The following is a 21,948-nucleotide window of genomic DNA, read 5'->3' on the forward strand; positions in this document are numbered from 1 at the left end:
AAATCAGTCTGGAGATCAGTTCCTCGGAAAATTGGACATTCAACTACCCGAGGACCCAGCTATGCCTCTCTTGGGCATATACCCAAAAGATGCCCCAACATATAAAAAAGACACGTGCTCCACTATGTTCATCGCAGCCTTATTTATAATAGCCAGAAGCTGGAAAGAACCCAGATGCCCTTCAACAGAGGAATGGATAAAGAAAATGTGGTACATCTACACAATGGAATATTACTCAGCTATCAAAAACAATGACTTTATGAAATTCGTAGGCAAATGGTTGGAACTGGAAAATATCATCCTGAGTGAGGTAACCCAATCACAGAAAAACACACATGGTATGCACTCATTGATAAGTGGCTATTAGCCCAAATGCTTGAATTGCCCTAGATGCACAGAACAAATGAAACTCAAGACGGATGACCAAAATGTCAATGCTTCACTCCTTCTTTAAAAGGGGAACAAGAATACCCTTGGCAGGGAATAGAGAGGCAAAGATTAAAACAGACACAGAAGGAACACCCATTCAGAGCCTGCCCCACATGTGGCCCATGCATATACAGCCATCCAATTAGACAAGATGGATGAAGCAAAGAAGTGCAGACCAACAGGAGCCGGATGTAGATCGCTCCTGAGAGACACAGCCAGAATACAGCAAACACAGAGGCGAATGCCAGCAGCAAACCACTGAACTGAGACCAGGACCCCCGTCGAAGGAATCAGAGAAAGGACTGGAAGAGCTTGAAGGGGCTCGAGACCCCATATGTACAACAATGCCAAGCAACCAGAGCTTCCAGGGACTAAGCCACTACCTAAAGACTATACATAGACTGACCCTGGACTCTGACCTCATAGGTAGCAATGAATATCCTAGCAAGATCACCAGTGGAAGGGGAAGCCCTTGGTCCTGCCAAGAGTGAACCTCCAGTGAAAGTGATTGTTGGGGGGAGGGCGGCAATGGGGGGAGGATGGGGAGGGGAACACCCATACAGAAGCGGGGGGGAGGGGCTAGGGGGATGTTGGCCCGGAAACCGGGAAAGGGAATAACACTTGAAATGTAAATAAGAAATACTCAAGTTAATAAAAAAAAATAATAAAAAAAATAGGAAAAAAAAGAATGACACAAAATTTACAGATTCTGCACAACAAAGAAAACAAGACATTTCAGAGACAACTGACTGGATAGAGAGAGAATATTTGAAAACCATACATTTAATAAACATTGCTCTAATAGACAAAAGGCCAGAATAGAGATTTCTGTATAGAGGACACATAGTGGACAACAGACATATTAAGTACTCTATACTTCTAAACAACTAGAAATCTATAACCAGTGAGATATCACTACACATCTGACACAATAGATATTCTCCAAAACAAAGATATGAAACATTATTGATAATGTTTTAAGAATGGAACCCCAAAACTACTGCTTGATGATGATGTATAATAATATCACCAATATTGATAATGGTATAAAGAATTCTCAAAAATAAAGTACAAGCAGAATTTCCATTTCTTCCCACTGACTGTAAGATTTAATATGAAGTATCTAAACTCCTAGCTCCATTGTAGCACAAAAAAAATTTGCCAATATATCAAGTCAAACTAAAGTTATATCAATGGATAAAAGGTTGAAGATACACACACACACACACACACACACACACACACACACACACACACACAAAATGGAATACTGTTCTGCATTAAACAGGAAATTCTAGTAGTTGCAAAATCATAGATGAAAGCAGAAAATGTGAGAATTGAAATAAGTTACAAACAGAAAGGCAAAATCTACCTATTCTTATTTAGAGATACAATCTAAAATGATAGAAATCAAAAAACCATAGGGTTAAGGGCTAGAGAAATATTTTAGTAGTAGATGTGTATAGTATTCAGCTTTAAAAAATATAATTAAAAATCAATCTCTCTCTCTGTGTATGTGTGTGTGTGTGTGTGTGTGTGTGTGTGTGTGTGTGTAACACAGAGTTAAGGGCTGGAGAAGTAATTCAGCTTTAAAAAAATATAATTAAAACATCTCTTTGCCTCTCTCCCTCTCTCCCTCTGTGTCTCTGTCTCTCTGTCTCTGTTACTCTCTGTCTTTCTGTCTCTCTCTCTCTCTGTCTCTCTGTTTCTGTCTCTCTCTCTCTCTCTCTCTCTCTCTCTCTCGTGTGTGTGTGTGTGTGTGTGTGTGTGTGTGTGTGTGTGTGTATGTGTCTTGTCATGTACATAAGTGTTGGTACCCACACAGGACAAACACATGGGATTCCCTGGAAAGTCATAGGAAGCTGTGAAAAAGCTGGTGTGGGTGCTGGACTTTGAGCACAGGTCCTCTAAAAGAGCAACTCGTGCTTCTTTTAACTGCTAAGTCATTGCTCCCGTACCCAGTGCTCAAATTCAGAAACTGCATTTCCTCACACAAATGAAAGTGGGCCACATTAAAAAAAAGGGGGGGGGGGAGTAAAAGATTTCTGTGATGTGATTTCAAAAGCTAATTCAAAATAAAAACCATAATGAATTTAAAGAGTTTCTGGCAATACTTGGCACTGCTAAAAAAGATTTCACTGTAGAAAATATCTAACCTATCTTACTCAATAGTTTTCAGACAACAAAGAGAAAGAAAGAGAACGAAAAGGGTTAAAGGAGGGAGTGACACAGGAAGAGCCTTGTCACTGAATTATGGTATATACTTAGGTAATGGCAAGTATTAACACAGGCAAAGCACTGCACCCAGATGAATTAGTGAAGGTCCGAGTGTTCAGTAAGATGCCCCTGGTAAAGGTTCACAGTCACGCAGCAGGACAAAGAAGCACAGAAGGACTTGAAGGGAAAATACATGTTGTTATATACATATTTAAAAAACAAAATCAAAATAAGCACTCATCCAGAGTTGAAATGTCCTGATGAAAACGCCCTAGTGCATCTAACCACAACATAACTGTAACACCTTACTGTGGTTTATGGTTTTACTGAAGAAACACTAAAATATTATGCCAAGATCATATGAAGAACAGTGTTACAGAGAATGAAAGCCACGAGACAGGGGAGTGAAGAAGAACACTCGAGGACTTGAAGGGAAGAAAGGGAAGGGAGAAATGTAATCAAAGTAAACAACAGACAGAAAAGGTGATCAACAAGACTTGAGGCCAGAAAGCAAGATGCTTTGTTTGAAACAGTGTTTGTTGGAAAGCTTTCAGGATTGGAAGCCGAGGCTCTTGAGCGAATGTTGATGAACGAGTGAACGATATGAAACAGGCTGTAAAAGATAGCTTAGCAAACAGCCTGTGAGTGAGGCCTTCAGAGACAATATGGGGAACAGTATAGGAAAGAGGAGAAAGAGGACTCCTTGCTGCTAGGAGAGCTAACACTGTATCCTCTGGTTATACTGAACAGAAAACATACCTGATAAGGCAGGCAACCTAGCGGAGGAGGAGGAGGAGGACCTAGCGGCAGGACAGACAGGGTTATCTCACTGCTCCTGTCTAGGGCACAGTGAACACAGACAAGGCAGAAGGGAGAAGTGGGACACAGACATGTGCAAGAGTCTGTCGACTTCAGAAAGCTCCTGTTTCTCGCGCTGATCGGCAAGTGACGCTAACAGTATGGCACTCCTTCCTGGCACAGTAAAATATAGGACACAGCAGAAAAGAAGCGTTAAAACTGAAATCAGAGATGTGACTATGAAACCCTTCTGTAAGCGGTACGATAAAGCTTTAGAAATCTTTGCAACCAGGAAAAAACAAAGCAAAGAAACAAAAAAAACAAAAGACACCCCCCTCCTTCACAGAAGCCACAGAAGCTTATAAAGGATAAATATGCCACAACGCGGAGCTTGAGCAGGTAGACTATGGGGCCAAGCTGCACCAAACAGACCCTTACAACAACTACTTGGTCTAAAATGTCGACACTTTAGAGTGGAGAAACACTGAATTAAAATATAAATCTTAATTGCCATTGCTTTCTAAATAAGCTATAATATGCAGATTCCCTTACGTTCTGTCCAATAGCTTCATATGTGCTTTGTTCATTCAAAGTGTTCAATACATATTCCTTAAACTGAAGAAGTGTTCAAGGAATTAGTAGATGAGTTAGGAATTAACCACACATTCCCCCCCACAGGCAACCATGAAGATACAAAGAGTTTGGAGTTCAAAACAAAAACAAAAACACCCAGGAACACAACTGGAAATTTTAAGTGACAATTCGCATTAAAATACGTGTGGAAAATATATAATAAAAGGTAATCTTTATTAGAATCTTCAACTTCTACAACAGAGTTGGGAAGCATAGTCATTTACAAAACAGTAGTTGCTAAAAAACCAAACATACTTACAAATGAACAAGCCAATGTAAAGCCTACACAGCGAGAGCCTGGCCTGGAAGTTGAAGCAGAGGATAAGCTTGAGAAGAGCTTTGTTGTCTTCAACTTGCTTTTAATTAAAACTCTATGTCTGATAGAGGAAGTGGGTCCCCAAAATGAAAATAAGTTACTTGTTAGGCAGATACATCATGGGGAGAAAAATCACTAGCAGTCTAAGTGAAAATGTGAGGGTATGAAATCGCTGGAGTTGAGAAGGCCAGCAAAAGTGTGACCAGGGATGGTGTGTGGTCAGTGAAGGAGTGTGGCTAGGGAAAGTGCACAACCAGGGATGGTGTATAAGAACCAGTGAGGTGTGAGGAGGAGGAAGAGAAAGGGGGAGGGGAAGAGGAAAGGGGAGGGGAGGGCAGAAGGGGGAGGAGGAGGAGGAAAGGCTGTCAACTTCCACTGCTTTCTGCTTCTATTAAGCTCTGAGTCATATACTGAAAACACTGCTCTGCTGTTGTAGAGCCTTCAAATGTCTTTCCAATTAAACTACAAAGTTAAAAATCAGGGACAAAAAGACATTTGAAAAGACATGTACACTGTGTATATAAAACTTTGTCAAAAATGGAAATACAGAGATCAGAAAATTTCAGTTTAAACAAAAGAAACTATTTTTAAAGGAATTCAAATCATTCCTCCTAATGATAGATCAAAGTGGCTTCAAGTCCAGATCTGCTTGGATATTCTAAAAAGCACTGCTGACAGACTATCAAGTAGGCTTCATCCCAGAGATGCAGGGATGCTTTATAACATATGTAAATTAATAAATGACATTCACCCTATAAGCAAACAGAAAGAGAAAACAAACAAACAAACAAACAAAAATGCCCATTGTTGTCTCCTTAGAAGTAGAGAAGATCTTTGACAAAATCTAACACTATAATAATAGTGTTTATAATAACAGTCCTGGCGAAACTAGGGATACAAGGGCCATACCTAAACATAATAAAGACAGTTTATAGAAGGTCCATAGTCAACATCAACTTAAATGAAGAGAAATACAAAGCAATTCCACAAAAATCAGGAACAAGATATGGTTATCCACTACCTGAACAGTTTTTGAAATCTTAACTAGAGGAAAATACAAATACAGGAGATGAAGAGGATACAAACTGGAAAGGAAGAAGTCAAAGCATCTGTACTTGTAGATGATATAAAACTATACATAAGTGATCCTAAAAAGTCCACTGGAAAGCTAGGACAGCTGCTGCACACCTCCAGTAAAGGATCTGTCCAAAACCTACTCATAGAAACCAGTAGCCCTCCTACACACATGACAAAGGAGACAATAAAGAAATCAGGGAAACAACACCTTTTACAAAAGCCTCAAGCAACGAAGTATCCTGTGATAATTCTAAGTAAGTGAAAGGTTGCTTTGATAAAAATTTTAAGACACTAAAGAAAAACAATAAAAAAGATCAGAAGACAGAAAGCCCTCCCATGCTCAGGGATCGGTAGAGTTAATATAGTAAAAATGGTTATTGTACCAAGAACAATCTAAAGAGCCAGTGCAGGCTCCGTAAAAGTACAAACAATTCTCCTCGGAGCTTGAAAGGACAATCTTCAGCTTCCTATGGAAACACACAAACAAAAACCCAGGATAGCTAAAACAACCCTGAATGGCAGAATCACTGCTTCTGGTAGCCTTAGCACTAATTTCAAGTTGCATTAAAGAGTTACATAGTAATAAGAAGCATGGTGTTGGCAGAAAAATAGATTTATTGGTGGATATATTTATCAGATATATTTATCAAAGTGAAGACCAGATATTAGTACATACAATCACAGACCGAGTGTGTGCGCGTGCGCGCGTGCGCGCACCAGAAATGCACACTGGAAGAAAGGTAGCATCTTCAGCAAATCATGCTTGTCAAACTGGATGTCTGCATATAGAAGAAGCCATCTTTATCACCCTGCACAACTCAGGTCCAATGAATGAAATACTGAAACATAAAATTAGATACACTCATCCTAACTGAGGAGGAAGTAGGGAACTGTGTTGAACTCATTAGTACAGGAAGAAACTTTCTGAATAGAACACCATTAGCACAGTCACCAAAATTAATAATTAGTAAATAGGACCTCATGAAACTAAAAAAGTTCTGTGTGACAAACGACATGGTCATTCCAGTACGTCTCTAGCCTAAGATCTTTACCAACTATACATCTCATAGAGGGCTAACCTTCAAAACTTGTAAAGAACTAAAAAACCTAGGTATCAAGACAACAAATAATTAAAAGAACTTACAGATCTAAGCAGAGAATTCTTAAAAGAGCAAACACAAATGGCTGAGAATCACTTAAAAAAATGCTCAGTATCCTTAGCTATCAAGGAAGTGCAAATCAAAACTACTCTGAGATTGTATCTTACATCTGTCAAGATGGCTGAGATCAAATAGACAAGTGACCGCTCATGAAAGCAAGGATGTGTAAAAGAAGATCACTTCTCCATGGCTTGGGGAGTACAAACTGATAGAGCTACTATGAAAATATGGCAGTTCCTCAGGAAGATGGGAAACAATGGACCCCAAGATCCAGCTATACTACTATTACTGTAGACAAATGCCCAAAGGACAGTTCATCCTACCACAGACACACCAGCTCAACCACAGCCATTGTTGCTCTAGTCACAGTGGCCTGATTGGAAACAACCTAGTAGAAACACGGAGAAAGGAATTATGGGGTATTTGCACACTAAAGTATTACTCAGTCATTAACACCTGAGAGTCATGAAACTCAGGTGATTAAGTAGAAGGATGAAAAAAATTCATCCCAATTGAGGTATTCCAGACCAAAAAAGTCAAATGTGGCATGTACTAACGTTTATGTAGCTGTTAACTGTTGGGGAATGCTTCTGTGCACTGTGCATTCATTTATAAGCTGATTTCTGTACCCAGAGACCTGGCTGTCATCTTGGCAGACTCAATATTTTATAAGGGGTTGTATAAAAGGTTGTTTCATTACCTCTGATTGTTAATAAAGAACGGACCAGTCTATATAGCTAAGGAGGAGTTAAGGCGGGATTTCTGATTCCAGTGAAGGGGTCCTGGGTGGAGTTAGGGGAGAGTTGGGTTAGCATGAGAGGTAGCCAGGAGAAAATTGCCATGTGGAGATGAGATAGAAAGAGCAGGAGCAGCGAGAGCAAGACCAAGATGTCCAGTAACGCCATGTAGCTAGGAAGTAGGCCAGGCCTACTGTAGGATAGAATGGCTCAGGATCTGCCCAGCTATACTATAGCACAAGAAGTTTCTGAATAATTCTGCCACGTCTCCATGTCACTATTTCAAGGCAAAGGAGAAATTTTACAACTAGCTCTAAAGTCAATGATAACCAAGCTACAAATCTGTAGTCATTGATGTTAGGCACATAGCAAGGGACAAAGGTGGATAGACAGCTTTCCTTAGGAAAGGAAAAGATAATACATATGGAAAGATGAGGGTTCTAGAATGCAAAGATCAAGTCAGAAGGGAGAGAGGAGACAGGGATAAAGGAGGGATGACATGGAGGGATACCTAAAGTTAGGAGTCACTTGAGAGCAATACTATGGAAACTTAGTACACTAGATGCTTCCTAAAATATATATACGAATTCGACCTAAATGAAACTGCCAGATAACATGGAAATAGGGCTCCAACTGGATCACCTCTTGTCACCAAATGAAGCTTCCAGTACTGGCATTGAATTATATATAATTGAATTGTTGTCCAAAGAGATCCCCAAACAATGCAGACGGTTGCCAAGACAATAGGTTGCTCTCCACAAACTGACAGCAAAGGTCACAGTGGTGAAGACAGCAGCTATACACCTCATTCAACATGAGAAAACACTCTAGCTGGTACCTCCCCAGAGCCTTCGCACTACACTCTAGCATCTCTGGTACAAGAGGGTACTCTGCACACCACCAGAGAGGAATGTAAACACCAAGCCAGCCATAAGCCCTTTGATCTACAGTGGTGTCATGCTTCCAAGATATCCTAGTGTGAAGGTGGCACAAAGCTTGTGGGAGTGAACTGTTATCTGATTTGACAAAAGCTGACCCCAGGAGATCACACCTATACCTGAAACTGCTCAAGACTATGCCAGACACAGGGAAAACAAGACCACTCTTTAAAAAGATCACGGCAATAAAACGCCTCCTAGTGATGCCCTGCTACCCTGCTACGGCCTGGCTCAGCTCTCCTCAGAGGCACTGCTCTTTTGCAGCAGCTAAGAACCAACACTAGGCCCACAGCCAGGTAGTCAGTAGAGAACTCAGACATACTGAACACGCCACCCTAGAGAGGTCTCCATCAAGCCCCTCCTGTCAAGGCTCAGGGCAGCCCTGGAGGAGAGGGTGGGAGAATGCAGGAGCCAGAGGCAGGGCGGACGTCAAGGAAACAGAACCAGCACAGTCGGTGCACAGATCGACTCACGGAGGCTGGAGCGCAGGCACAGGCCCTTCACGGGTCTGCCCCAGGCCATCTGTGTACGTACTTAGGCCTCCAGCTTAGTGTTTTCTGTGATTCCTGAGTGTGAACAAGTGGGTCTCTGTTTCTTGTGACTTCTCTTGGGCTCCTTCGCTTCTGCTAATTTTGTTCAGTTCCAATGAATTAGTTTTATTTTATTCACATTATTGTCTTTTATAGGCCTGCTTATTTTCATTTTTTAATTTCTATTTTCTTCTTTTATTAGATTTCTTAAAATCATATTTCAAATGTTATCCCCTTTCCTGGTTTCCCATCCAGAAACCTGCTATCACCCCCTGCTTCTATGACGGTGTTCCCCCCACCCCCCTCCCACATTCCCACCCCGACATTCCCCTACGCTGGGGCTTTGAGCCTTGATAGGACCAAGGGCTTCTCCTCCCAGTGATGCCCGACAAGGTCCCTCCTCTGCTATATATACGGTGGAGCCATGGGTCCATCTCTGTGTTCTCTTGGGATGGTGGTTTAGTCCCTGGGAGCTCTGGTTTGCCGGTTTGTTTTCTAATGAGACAGAGAGAGACTGGATCTGCGTGGGAGGGGAGTTAGGAAGGAACTGGGAGGAGAAAAGTAAGGGTAAACTATAATCAGGATATACTATTTGAGAAAAAAATCTACTTGCAATAAGAAAAACAAAAAATAGCAATATAGGAAAATCATATTTCTCAGTCATGTATACAACAATAATAGTTGTTTTGTTTCTAACTTAAATGTGAAATGAGGAAGGATTATGGGCCATTGGACAGAGGAACTGTTTCTATTTCTGAAAAATCTGTCCCCCCACCCCCTCCTCTTTAATATTTAAAACACACACACACACACACGCGCACACGCACACACACGCACACACACACACACACACACACACACACACACACACACACACACACACCGGTTGCCGACAACTCTAGAGAGCGGCTTGTGTTGTCGTTTTCACTTTCTCGGCTGTGAACAAGTGCATATGTGAGGGCTGGTCGTGCATGCACAAGCATGTACTTTGTCTGCATTAAATAAAACCACAACACGAAGAACACCCCTCCTTCATGCGTGCCTGCCGTCCACCTCGAGGAGACGGAAGTATAAATACAAGCTGCTAGTTTGGTGTGATCACGGGAATACGGCAGCTTGTATTTCCCCGTAACATTTTAACACTGGGCAGATTGTCTGCAGTAACACACACCCAAATCAATTCTGCTTTGAAACTGCTTGTCAAATCCCCCTCTCCCCAGAGGAATTTGCTTTTAATTTAAATAAAAAAAAATAGGTTCTAAGCAAAGTGTACAAAATTTTCAAACAGGACATTCTTGAAGAACTTCTGCAGAAAATGAAGTAAAGGGGAAGGTAGACTGCATATTTAAAAGAAAAATAAAAAAGTTAGCTCTAGACAGTGATGTGAACAGTACTAATACACAGACAATTACAGCAATGGCCTATTTACTACCAGCATAACACATGTGGACTAAAGCTATGTAAGGCTTATATATTATAGAAATCATAGATTTCTTAAGGGAAGAGAAAATGGTGAATATTCACTATAGGGCACACTTGTATATCAAATATGAATTAAACAAAAGATAATCCTATAATATAGTACATAAAATGAAAATTAATTATCTAGATAGTCCTGTCCACAGATACTTCTGAGGAGTTAGAAGTAATCTACATAGGTCTCTTCAACAAACTAGCTACAAAGATTTATATGCCATCAGTGTAAAATGAAGACTTCATTTCTGAATTTTATTGAAAATTAACCTAAAACCACAGATATCTGTTTTCTAACAAAGTCACTAGGACATATGTACAGTTTTAAAGGGAATTCTCAATTATTAATTAGTCCTCAAAATAGCAAATGATTTTTTTAAAGTAAATTTATAAAGTTTGTTTGCTTAGCTGATATAAAAACAAGCTCTTAAGTACAAATATTCCATCTTTCTTTAACAGTGAAAATGACTAACTGCCATGAAAACTCACATGGGAAATGGAGGACGCAGAGATGTGAACAATTACTGAGAATAAACAGCGCCCAAACTTAAAGAAAGTGACCACCAAACCTTACAGCCAACTCCTCAATGTGACCAACATTACGAGGAAGATACTAACCCAGAGAACTGAAATCATCTACTTCAGGAGACAGAATAGAACTAAAGAAAAGAGGAGACGATCTGGCAAAGCTTGTAATATGGTAATCTGCAAATGGTGTTATAGATGTTGTGTATTTTTAGAATAGACCTCGACAGACCAAATAGCATACTTTTTTGGCATCGAGTACTGAAATGCTATTACAACATCCTGAACTCAAGTTAGCTACTTTAAATAATGTTGAAATTGAAAATTACTAACATTAGAGCTTTTGAATCAAAATGTGGGAAATCTGATTTTTCAGGACAATCTAAACTCTAAATTAGAAACCCTAAAACTGGACATTCCTTTGTATCAGAGTGCTGTGTCTATAAAACAATGGGGGAGAGTTACAACTCCATTAGGCTAAGATAAAAAATCATTACTTTGAAATGAGTACAAACCTCTTCAAGTAAAAATGCCTTGAAAAGTGTGTTACCCCAGGGGAAAACACCTAACAATGAATATCCTCATCAAATAAAGCTGAAACTTAGACTAGGAGGCTGGTCCTCCGGATATTCTATTAAATGTGTGTGTGTCCCATAAGATGGCCAATGTGTGTGTGTGTCCCATAAGATGGGCAATGTGTGTGTATGTGTCCCATAAGATGGGCAATGTGTGTGTGTGTGTCCCATAAGATGGACAATGTGTGTGTGTGTCCCATAAGATGGGCAATGTGTGTGTGTGTCCCATAAGATGGACAATGTGTGTGTGTGTGTCCCATAAGATGGACAATGTGTGTGTGTGTCCCATAAGATGGGCAATGTGTGTGTATGTGTCCCATAAGATGGGCAATGTGTGTGTGTGTGTCCCATAAGATGGACAATGTGTGTGTGTGTCCCATAAGATGGACAATGTGTGTGTGTGTCCCATAAGATGGGCAATGTGTGTGTGTGTCCCATAAGATGGACAATGTGTGTGTGTGTCCCATAAGATGGGCAATGTGTGTGTGTGTCCCATAAGATGGGCAATGTGTGTGTGTGTCCCATAAGATGGGCAATGTGTGTGTATGTGTCCCATAAGATGGACAATGTGTGTGTGTGTGTCCCATAAGATGGACAATGTGTGTGTGTGTCCCATAAGATGGGCAATGTGTGTGTATGTCCCATAAGATGGGCAATGTGTGTGTGTGTCCCATAAGATGGACAATGTGTGTGTGTGTCCCATAAGATGGGCAATGTGTGTGTGTGTGTCCCATAAGATGGACAATGTGTGTATGTGTCCCATAAGATGGACAATGTGTGTGTGTGTGTCCCATAAGATGGGCAATGTGTGTGTGTGTGTCCCATAAGATGGGCAGTGGTAAGAAGCACAAGGAGGCTGAGCAAAAGTGACTGCCAACCCCTACTGCACTCAATAGCCTTCTATTCTGTGTCAATTTAGCAATGTGTCTTCAGACAAAGAAAGAAAGAAAAAAACTAAATCAAAGCCACACAACAAACAGTAACAACAACAACAAAAGCAGACTCAGTTCCAGCTCTTTGCTTTATCGGGGTCTATCAATGAGGTGGAAAGTAGCCAGCCTCAAACAAGAGGTGCTGGACACAGTGCTCCTCCTATGGCACCAATGGAGATCATTGTAAATTTTTTTCCTGCTTTTCCTTTAAGACTTCAACTTCTTGCTGGGTACAAGTCACACTTAGCTTGTAATCTATGGTGCCTGGACCCTTTGGAGTTTAATAAAAATTTCATGAATGCATAGGAGAGACTGAAAAACATGTAAGACCAAAGTAAAATATCATCTAAAAGTTAATAGGAAAAGGCTAAAACAGGTAAATGGGCATTTAAAAAATCCAAATGTAAAGCCTGTAAATGTGTCACGGGACAGGTGACGATGAATGCCATCACCTTAAGTGGGAGTGTCAGCGACCCAACACAAGCAGTGGACTAAGCAGAATGCTAGGCACAACCTGTTCTTGGAGGACTGACAGAAAATAACGCTGTGAGAGGTGACTAGATGTGTGTTACAGAAGCTGGGGAAATCCATTTTTCTGTGGCCATAGACAACCAGAGGTTTTAGATTTATAAAGTAGTCAAATTATAAATTTGCTTTGAGAAGAGTCATTGGCTGAGCATCCAGAATGGACTGATGTAGAAAGATGTACTGATGTATTTTTCCACTGAGGAAACAAACAGCAGCTCAAGAAAGGAAGGTTAAAACCTCTTTGCGTAGCAGTAATAAACATAACTAGTAACTATGAAAAACATAAAGAGTAATAACCCCTGATTTGTCTTTAGAATATAGACTGTGTATCATCAATCTATTTACTCCCATTTTTAATACTACATCTTTTTTTTTTCTTTTTCTTTTTTTCGGAGCGGGGGACCGAACCCAGGGCCTTGCGCTTGCTAGGCAAGAGCTCTACCACTGAGCTAAATCCCCAACCCTTAATACTACATCTTTAGTCACTAAAATTCTTTAATTTTGAAGACTCCTAAAGAACTTTCTTCTACATATATGTCAGAATTATCTCCCAATACCCACTAACTACAAATAGAACAAATCCTAAGAGTTTACTGAATTGTAACCTTGCCTAGGGGTTCCTGTCTCCTTAGAGTCCCTTCTTTAAATGATTTGGCTCTAGTCACTCCTAACTGCATTTTGTTTCTGTCGACACTCACTTTCACTGGAAATTGTTGCACCCTTTCCCCACAGGCGGATTACTCTTCTGCTAGATCCATAAAGGGGTAGGAATGAGGTGTTTGCACATCTCAGTTCAAATGTCCTTTTCTCAGAGCTGCCTTCTCTGACCTGCTCCTGAAGCAAACAGAACTTGAGCTACTCTCCACACCGACCCACCACCCTGCTTTATTTCTCCAGGGCACATGTCGCCCTTACAGCTCTGCCCTTGTTTTATATGTGCTTATTGCCTCCTTTCTTTCCAGCACACAAAGCATACAACTTGTGATCACAGACTACAGGTGTCCTACAATATAGGATACCGTGTTCTTAAGAAGTAACAACTTAAGAAAGAACCTCCTGAACTCTACTCTTTTGCTCCCAGTGTATTTCCACTGTATTACTAGTTGTTTTATGGATTCCAGACTAGGAGATAGGGATGGTGGTTCACGTCTTTAATCCCAGCACTTGGAAGGTAGAGGCAAGAGAATCGTGAAGGTCATCTTTGCCTATGTAGGAAATTTAAAGACAATAGGGGTAAATGTGACTGTGCTTCAAAATCAACCAGCTACCGCCATTAAAGTGAGTGCTAAGTGGTAATAATAGTCTAGTTATTAGACTTTGGTGATTTTGTAATTTGGTAGCTTTAAAGTCAAACTAGCTACCTTATCTTCAAAATTGTCTTCTGAAATTCTTTTCTTGCTCTTCAGTTTTTGTTTTGAGATAGAATCTTGCTACAAAACCAGGCTGACCTGGATCTCCCATCTATCCCTGTCTGCCTCTGTAGTTAAAGAAGTGTGAAAGTTTGAACAGAGATGGCATGGCAACTTGCTCTAATGTTTAAGAGACTCCGAGGAGAGTTGAGAGATGGGTCATCCTGACTCTCTTCTCACTCTGACACATAGGCTCTCCAGATACCTACCCCGGATCTTGTGCTTGCCTTTAAATCTACTAATAGGAAAAGAAAACAACAACAATAACAAAGACAAAAAAGAAAAAATTAACTGAATATATGTTAATATGCATATCTTACATAAAAAAAACTCTAGCAAACATAAAACCAGAAAAGTTAGAGCACAATTTTCAAGATCTAACAGTTTACTACACAGCCATGGAGAATTATTAAAGCTAAACAAGCATAATGATGAAAAAGCTACAATGGACTGCTTATAACAATTCATACTCATCAGCGATTTAATATCTTTGGAATCTAATGAAAGCATGTTTCTAGGCCAGTGCCATGGGCCCTCTGTTCCATTTAACATTTACAGGAAGGAGAATTTAAATTCTTCTTGTAAGATATAATACTTTTGATAAAAACAAACAGCACTACCATTTGGCTATTAATATGTAATTCTATATTTTACTACCACAAGGCTTGTTTTACTGACATTGATTAACCAGACTCTTAAATAGTCAATGAGAAAATACCTTTACTTTTGAAAAATCACTTTTTTTTTTATATGTGCCTCATATGTGCTATATACAAAGTGCTTTAGTTTCTGCAAACTGGCACTAAGGAGTTCAAGCACTGCTCAGACACCACCAAGAGCAGTCTTGAGTGAGTCCTGGACTAACTAGAAGAGACAACCAAAAGGACTCCAAGGCCACATGGTGACTACAGCTCAGACCATCTCTCAGCTCCTGATTCTCTTGAACTACTGTTGCTTTTAGGCAGAAATCTTCATCTGTTGAATAGTGTAGGGTGATTAAACGGTGGTCCATATCATCTGACTCTTCAGCAATCTGGAACGTCAGAAAGCTAGAGGCCCTGACATCGTTATAGACACAACTACAGTGAAACAGAATAGAGAAATTGCAGGAGGTTTAGCCTTTTTAATGCACTGTCTCCTGGATTTCTAGTAATTGCAGATATAAGAATTAACTTTACTAACATTTTTATAACAACATAAACCATTTAAATCACTACCTGGCATGCAGGCTGAGCATCAAAATCCAAAATTTTGGGGGTATTGAAAAAATATTCAGAAAGTTGTGAATTCTGGAACATTTATGATTTGGAATCTTTGGCAAGGGATACACAACTATAAACTATTAACCCATAAAATGTTGAAAGGTAACTACTATGGTCCCCATTGACAAAGGGGGCATGGAGATAAAGGAGGCTGAGGGTAATCTGCCCATAGTTTTAATATGCATTACCAAAAAAAAAAAAAAAAATCACACGAGATCTCTGAGGCAAATCCCATATATTTCCCAAGAGATGATGCAGACAAGTGAAGTCTGATTTGTAAAAGTGTAGGACATTTACTATGCAACAAGGGTTGGCTCTGTCATACGTAAGTGCTCAGTCCACTAATAGAAGAGGTACTTTTTACACACCGCAATAGCATCCAGAGAAAAGCAAGAAGGATAACAAAGGCAAAGGAAAGGGAAGAGGGTACAAAGTAATTGGTTAGAAGGTGATCAAATGTATACCAAGATATAAGTTGTCCAAGAAATACCAACACAAATGATCACACAATACTGCCCTTTGAGAATCATGAGAAATATTAGAAACATGTAATATTCTCTGGTTGATAGGCAGTTTATTTTGAATAGGTTGAAATCTTCACTTTAAGAAAAAAAAACTTGGAAAAAAATTCCTGGTAACAACTATCCAAAACCTGTGTACACAATAACACTTAAGGCATGACTACATCAAAACTCTTATGCAAAGTCTATGTGACTTCTTCCACAAAGATGGGTCCTATAGCTTAAGGGCCTAGGATACAGTGTGGTCTCTCACTATCAAAATATCAGCAGGCTATAAAGTACATGTGACATCTGCCCTAAAGATGGATTCTATTGACTAAGAAAGGAAAATAATGAAAAAATTATAGGGAAGCAAGAGACTGGAATAAATTCTGGGGTTTTTGAGTGGGCCGGACCCTACACGTAGCAAAGGTCACAGAGTTATTGGCAATACCCACTTCCACCCTTCTGGGTAGAGAACAGGTACACTTCTCCACCACTTAGTAGACAATCCTGTGTTTCTCCAGACAATATTGTTTTTTACAGTGCTTGTCTGTGAGTACTCAATACTTCTACAAAAATATATATTTGGATCTTTTAATATACACACCATTTAGGGGCTGGAAAGATGGATTAGTGATAAGAGTCCTGGAAGTTCTTTACAGAAGCTTTGAGTTTAGTTATCAGCATCTTCAATGCAGCACACGAGAACCAATAACTATAATCTTTTAGAATCTAATACTCTCTTCACAGAAGACCCAAATATATACATAAAGTATTAATGTATATATTGTTAATTTCACCTTAGCAAATTTTGAAGAATTGGGGCCACTAGTGATAAGTGTACAATGGATCAATGCCTTCTTCCTAAGTGTGTTTGGAATGTGTGTGTATGTGTATGTGTTTATTTCATTGAGCACCTTTAGAGATCTGAGGAAACTTGATATATCAGTATTTTATACTCATGGGTTTGGGATACCAGGCATATTTTCACCCAGAATTGTACTACACCTAAATGTATCTAATATAAGCTGGCCTGGTGTCAGACTCGAGAAGTCTGAAGCAGCACTGACTATGTGATGCTAAAACAAGTTTCCTTCTTTGCCTCATGAGGTTTGTTTCTTTGCCACTAGTAGATCTTGTAGGGCCCTCGATATCTGGTACCCAACGGGAGGTTTCATCCTCAAAGAAGGTAAGAAAAGTTTTCTTTTAATAACAATTAAGAGCTCAGGAAACTCAGGCCTCTTGTCTCAGGATTATTGACTGTGAAAAAAATGAAATTAGCTTGGGAGCTTCTCAGTCCTCTGAGACGAAGCATATTCTATTTCAGATGAATGGTTCTGCCCAAGTAGGCTTTTGTCCACTTTCTAAACATGGTCCACCAATGAAGCTGTCTGAGAAGATTTATGAGACCTTGGGAGAAAACTCCAAGAGTCTTGTAATCTCTGTTCTTCCAAAACATGGACTGTTCTTGGAATGTGCTTTGTGTTCCTCCAAGTTGTAACAATAGTTTTTCGTTTTTATAAGATGATCATTATCTTATCCGTTGATATTTGGAATATACAGAATAATGTTCCCAAGCAAGAGTTATCTTTTGACTGTATACAGCTAACTTCATGTGACCTTGTCCCTGAGACTATATATAACTTGAACTCAAGAGAACTTTGCTGCCTTACCCCCAGAATATAAACTGTCCGGTGCCCTGAGTAAAACTGACTATTCTATGAGGAAAAAATGAAGAAAAAATATCTATAGAATGAAAACTTATTTCAAAAAACTAACTTTGCATCAAAGCATGTTGAAAACTGTCGTCAGTTAAGGACCCTCAGTGGCTCTTACATAAATTAAAATTATAAAAGAAGCGACACTGTTTTGAATTAGTGAAGAAAACATCGCTCTACATACGTTCTTCTGACATCTTGCTCAATCATGGACCGCAGCTCTTTATCTTGAAAGAACTTATTCCAAAGACTCTGGAAAAAATGAGAAACTAATTAGAATAATCTCACACTGCTTGACTTTTATGACTTTAATTTAATAATTTAAATGATTGGATTTATTCTTCTCTAAACTGTCATTTTAGATTTCTTAGATAGGAACTTGAGGCAGAAATAATTTTTATTAAAATCTAGTCTACTTCTAAAGCATCCATTTCTTTTAGTCCTCACGATATGTACTTGTGCAGCACCTCTGCCAGATGAAGGTACTTCCAACGTTCGTTCTGAATCTCAGAGGCGTGTACATGAGTGTTCAAAAGGGAACCTACAGAGAAAGTCTAAACACTACTTAAGAACAGGGTAAGGTGGCACGCACATTTAATCCTCTCAGTCTGGAGGTAGAGGAAGGCAGATCTCTTTAAGTGTGGGGCCAGCCTGGTCTACATAGTGAGTTTCAGTCTAGACAAAGCCATGTAGTGGAACTTGGTCTCAGTAAAAGAAAGGAACAAAACCAACCATCCAAAAATTACTTTTTTTTTTTTTTTGGTTCTTTTTTTCGGAGCTGGGGACCGAACCCAGGGCCTTGCGCTTCCTAGGTAAGCGCCAAAAATTACTTAATATTTTATGGTGCTGTGGAAAAGCTTATGCTTCAGAAAAATGCTAATATACCTATAAAGTAAGAAAAAATATTCAGCTAAATACACAGGTATAGAGCAGTAACAAGTTATACAGGCCCTTTTAGGGAATAACTGTCCCTAGACTTCCCTGGAATGTGAGCTTCTTCAGAATCATTAAGGTAGTGAGCACTTCCTTTCTTCCAAGGACAGTGCTACTATATGGAAAGTTTAAGATGGTCCTTAGCAAACTCCCTTTCCACTGCAACCTTGATGCAGGAGTTCTTTTCTCATCTGGATGCTCTTCAACTTTAGAATTAGTTCTTAAGAAACCCCTTGCGCTCTCTCTCTCTCTCTCTCTCTCTCTCTCTCTCTCTCTCTCTTTACCCCCCTTTCCCCCTCCCCCCCCTCTCTCTCTCTCACACACACACACACACACAAAACCCTCCCTCAGGGACTTGAACCCATGTGGTCGGGCTTGAAGGCAAGCACCTAAAAGTTTAATTTTGAACATGAAAAAGTAATCTTAGACTGTGTACACAAACCTATAATTAGCAGTTAATTATTTAAACTGAAAGTTAGCCAGGGACAAATAGACAACCCATTTATTTCCCTATGTTCTAATGGATTAATGTTTTTAACTAAATTAGCCAAAGTCTGGAAATTTTTCCATCAAGGAAAACAGAGTCCAAGAAAACAGGTAGCAAGTTTTGTTCTTTATAAACTGAAACCCAGCTCATATTAATGTAAATATGTTTAAAGTCAAGCTCAACTATATACATTTACAAGAACAATGAAATATGTTTTGGAAGGCAACAGCCAACCTAAAACATTATTTACTTTTCAAAAATAAGGCATTCCTATATTTAAAAAGCAAGAAATAATGTATAGTACAGGGTATAACTCAAAAGAGAAATTGCTATAGTATAGATCCTGACAGTTTCCAAAGGCTCCCATGTTAAAGGCATGGTGGCTTAGCACTACTGGGATCCGGTAGAGCCTTTAAGAGCTGGGCGCACAGGTGCTGATGTAAGCATGAACCTGGGTTTCACTCCTCAGCATCCACACACAAAGCTGAGTGTGGCCTTCTGTGGCTGACTCCAGCATTGGAGAACAGAGACAAGTGTACCCTGGTCAGCTTGTCTAGCTGAGAGCAAGCTTTAGCTTCAGTGGGAGACCTAGAGTCAAGGGAACAAGGCAAAGAATGATAGAGCAGGATACAATGTCTACCTCTGGCCCCTATTTGTATGCATATGTGCATGTACTACACACACATGCACCAGGATTTAGATAGTTTTAAAATGAAAACACTGAGCATGAAATATGCTGTTTGCATAGGAATTTTCATATAAGGTGCCCTACACAGATGACAGAAGTCATTAAAGCAGTTTTAAGAATGAAAAAATGGATGGAATGCAAGTAGAGAAGGGGCTAAAGAGATGAGCCAGCAGTTAAGATCCCTGTGTGCTGGCAGAGGGTTTGGTTCTGTTGCACCCACCCACAGGATGGCTCACAACTATTTTCAAGTTCCAGGGACGCTTCAGGCTCTTATGGCTTCCACAGGCACCAGGTACACACATGACACACAGACACACACGCAGACCACACACACACGCAGACCACACACACACACACACACACACACACACACACACACACAATGAGATGATTTAAAAACAAACAAACAAAAGTAATAAAAAAGAACTTTACTCCTTCATCTTGTGAGAGGGGATTGTTTATCATCAGATCCTGTTGGCCAACAACTTTCCTTGGATTAGTGATATGCTGATAAAGAAAGAAATCAGAATGATTAGAGGCCAGTGAACTTCAAAGTCATCATATGCAAATAATCTCAGTAGTTAAATTTACTTACTATTTCTTTAATATTGCTATACCAGGATCTTAGTTCTTTAATTCTACTGATCCATTGACTTTTATCTTGAGGAAGAACACAAAGAAAGAGCTGTTTGGGGGAAAAAGAGAAAACTTTGTATAAAAAAATCTACTAAGTATAAAACCAGGCTAATAGAATTGTTTGAAAATTTAAAGAATCACCCAATTTATGACATGCTCCCTTCGATATACTCATTTCAATTCCATATAATATGTTCATAAAATCCAAAGCCAAACAAGCAAAGGTTAAAAGGAAGACTTAAAAACTTAAACCACAAAATAGATTTAAACCCTCTTGAAGACTTATTCTAAATAAAGAGAAAAACTCAAGGAGGTTCAAGTCTAACCTGGGGACGCTAGGAAGTCATTGCATGCAATAGCTGGTGAACAAATCCTAGGTTTAATGCTCAGCTTTAAGAAAGCAGAAGACCAAGCAATCTGAGGACTGAAGGCACAGTCAAAGTGGAACCATTCCTTATACAGCAGAGAATGTAATTTACAACTGGCAATCAGCTTATGAAAATAAGCATTCTTAAAATGACAAATTTGATTTAATTTAATTTAATACAATAGTAAAAGGAATCTAGACTTCAGCTTATTTTTAGTAAATGAAATATACTTAAAGTTAAACAACAGGGGATGAGGGTGGGGCATATTTGAATACAAATTTTCTAGCAGCAGGTCTCTTGCCTACCTCTAAAAAGAGAAAAATGTTATTAACTCTAAATTATTAAATCCAGAACTATATAACAAATCATGTATTTCTAACATTTTTTTATTTGTACAAAGTCTGTAGGCTCAATTTATGCAGATAGCCTTAAAAATACTGAAAAAGGTCATTTAAAAATTAAGTCAACTCTCAAACTCACTCATTTTAGAGAAGAAAAAGGGCTAGTTTGTTTCAAAGCAATTAAAATGATCACTGCAGATCATCAATTTCCAGTTTTGGTGAGCAATGACCCTTTCTTTCTGAAGGAGAGTGACCCAGTTTCCTTCTACTCTTCTGGTTGCCTCCATTTTATATATAACAAAAGACTGAAGTCTTTCCAAGGGCTTCTTAGGAAGACAAAGGGATGACTAAATGGCAGAGGCTCCTAGAACAGTAACCTCAAGCTTATCCTCCACTTCTCCTGCCCAACTTTAAGAAAATCAGAAAAACCCTCCTCCAGGTAATTTAACAGTGCAGCTCTGAAATGTTCACCATTAAAAGAGGTGAAAAGACCTACTTCAGAGGAGTCATTTGTTAGCTCCACTTGCCCAGGTGGCTTGACCTTACTAGTAAATGTCCTATGAAAGGGAAGCATGAGTGGCTAAAATGTTGGAAAGAAATATTCTGAAAATTCAGTGATCCCTGTATGGGTAATCTTCCAGGGCATCAGGTAATGTGCTGATACATTGCAACCACAAACTGTAAGTAAATATTTTCTTCTTACCTTCCAACAAATGCTGCGGAACCTGCTGCTTC

The 21,948-nt window shown here is 39.4% G+C and overlaps 1 protein-coding gene across 18 annotated transcripts in view; it reads right to left on the reverse strand.

The window, feature by feature from the left end:
• The window catches only part of Tbc1d5 (TBC1 domain family, member 5), a 516,940-nt gene that overhangs the window by 256,504 nt on the left and 238,488 nt on the right, over positions 1-21,948 (reverse strand). For 16 of the 18 annotated variants that reach the window (XR_010054624.1, XR_005488952.2, XM_063267576.1 and 13 more), the window contains 4 exons: positions 21,917-21,948; positions 20,464-20,553; positions 20,301-20,375; positions 17,945-18,012 (listed from right to left, as the gene is read on the reverse strand). The exon at positions 21,917-21,948 is cut by the window's right edge and continues 77 nt beyond it. The exons of the other annotated variants lie outside the window; for them this stretch is intronic. Coding sequence is in view for 14 of the 16 variants with exons in the window: in XM_063267576.1 (XP_063123646.1) it covers positions 17,945-18,012; positions 20,301-20,375; positions 20,464-20,553; positions 21,917-21,948 (265 nt within the window). In the remaining 2 variants the exon portion in view is untranslated. The remainder of the gene's footprint in view (positions 1-17,944; positions 18,013-20,300; positions 20,376-20,463; positions 20,554-21,916) is intronic. 18 annotated transcript variants of the gene reach the window in all.

The sequence above is a fragment of the Rattus norvegicus genome, chromosome 9, assembly GCF_036323735.1.
Source record: "Rattus norvegicus strain BN/NHsdMcwi chromosome 9, GRCr8, whole genome shotgun sequence".
Classification (NCBI taxonomy): domain Eukaryota; kingdom Metazoa; phylum Chordata; class Mammalia; order Rodentia; family Muridae; genus Rattus; species Rattus norvegicus.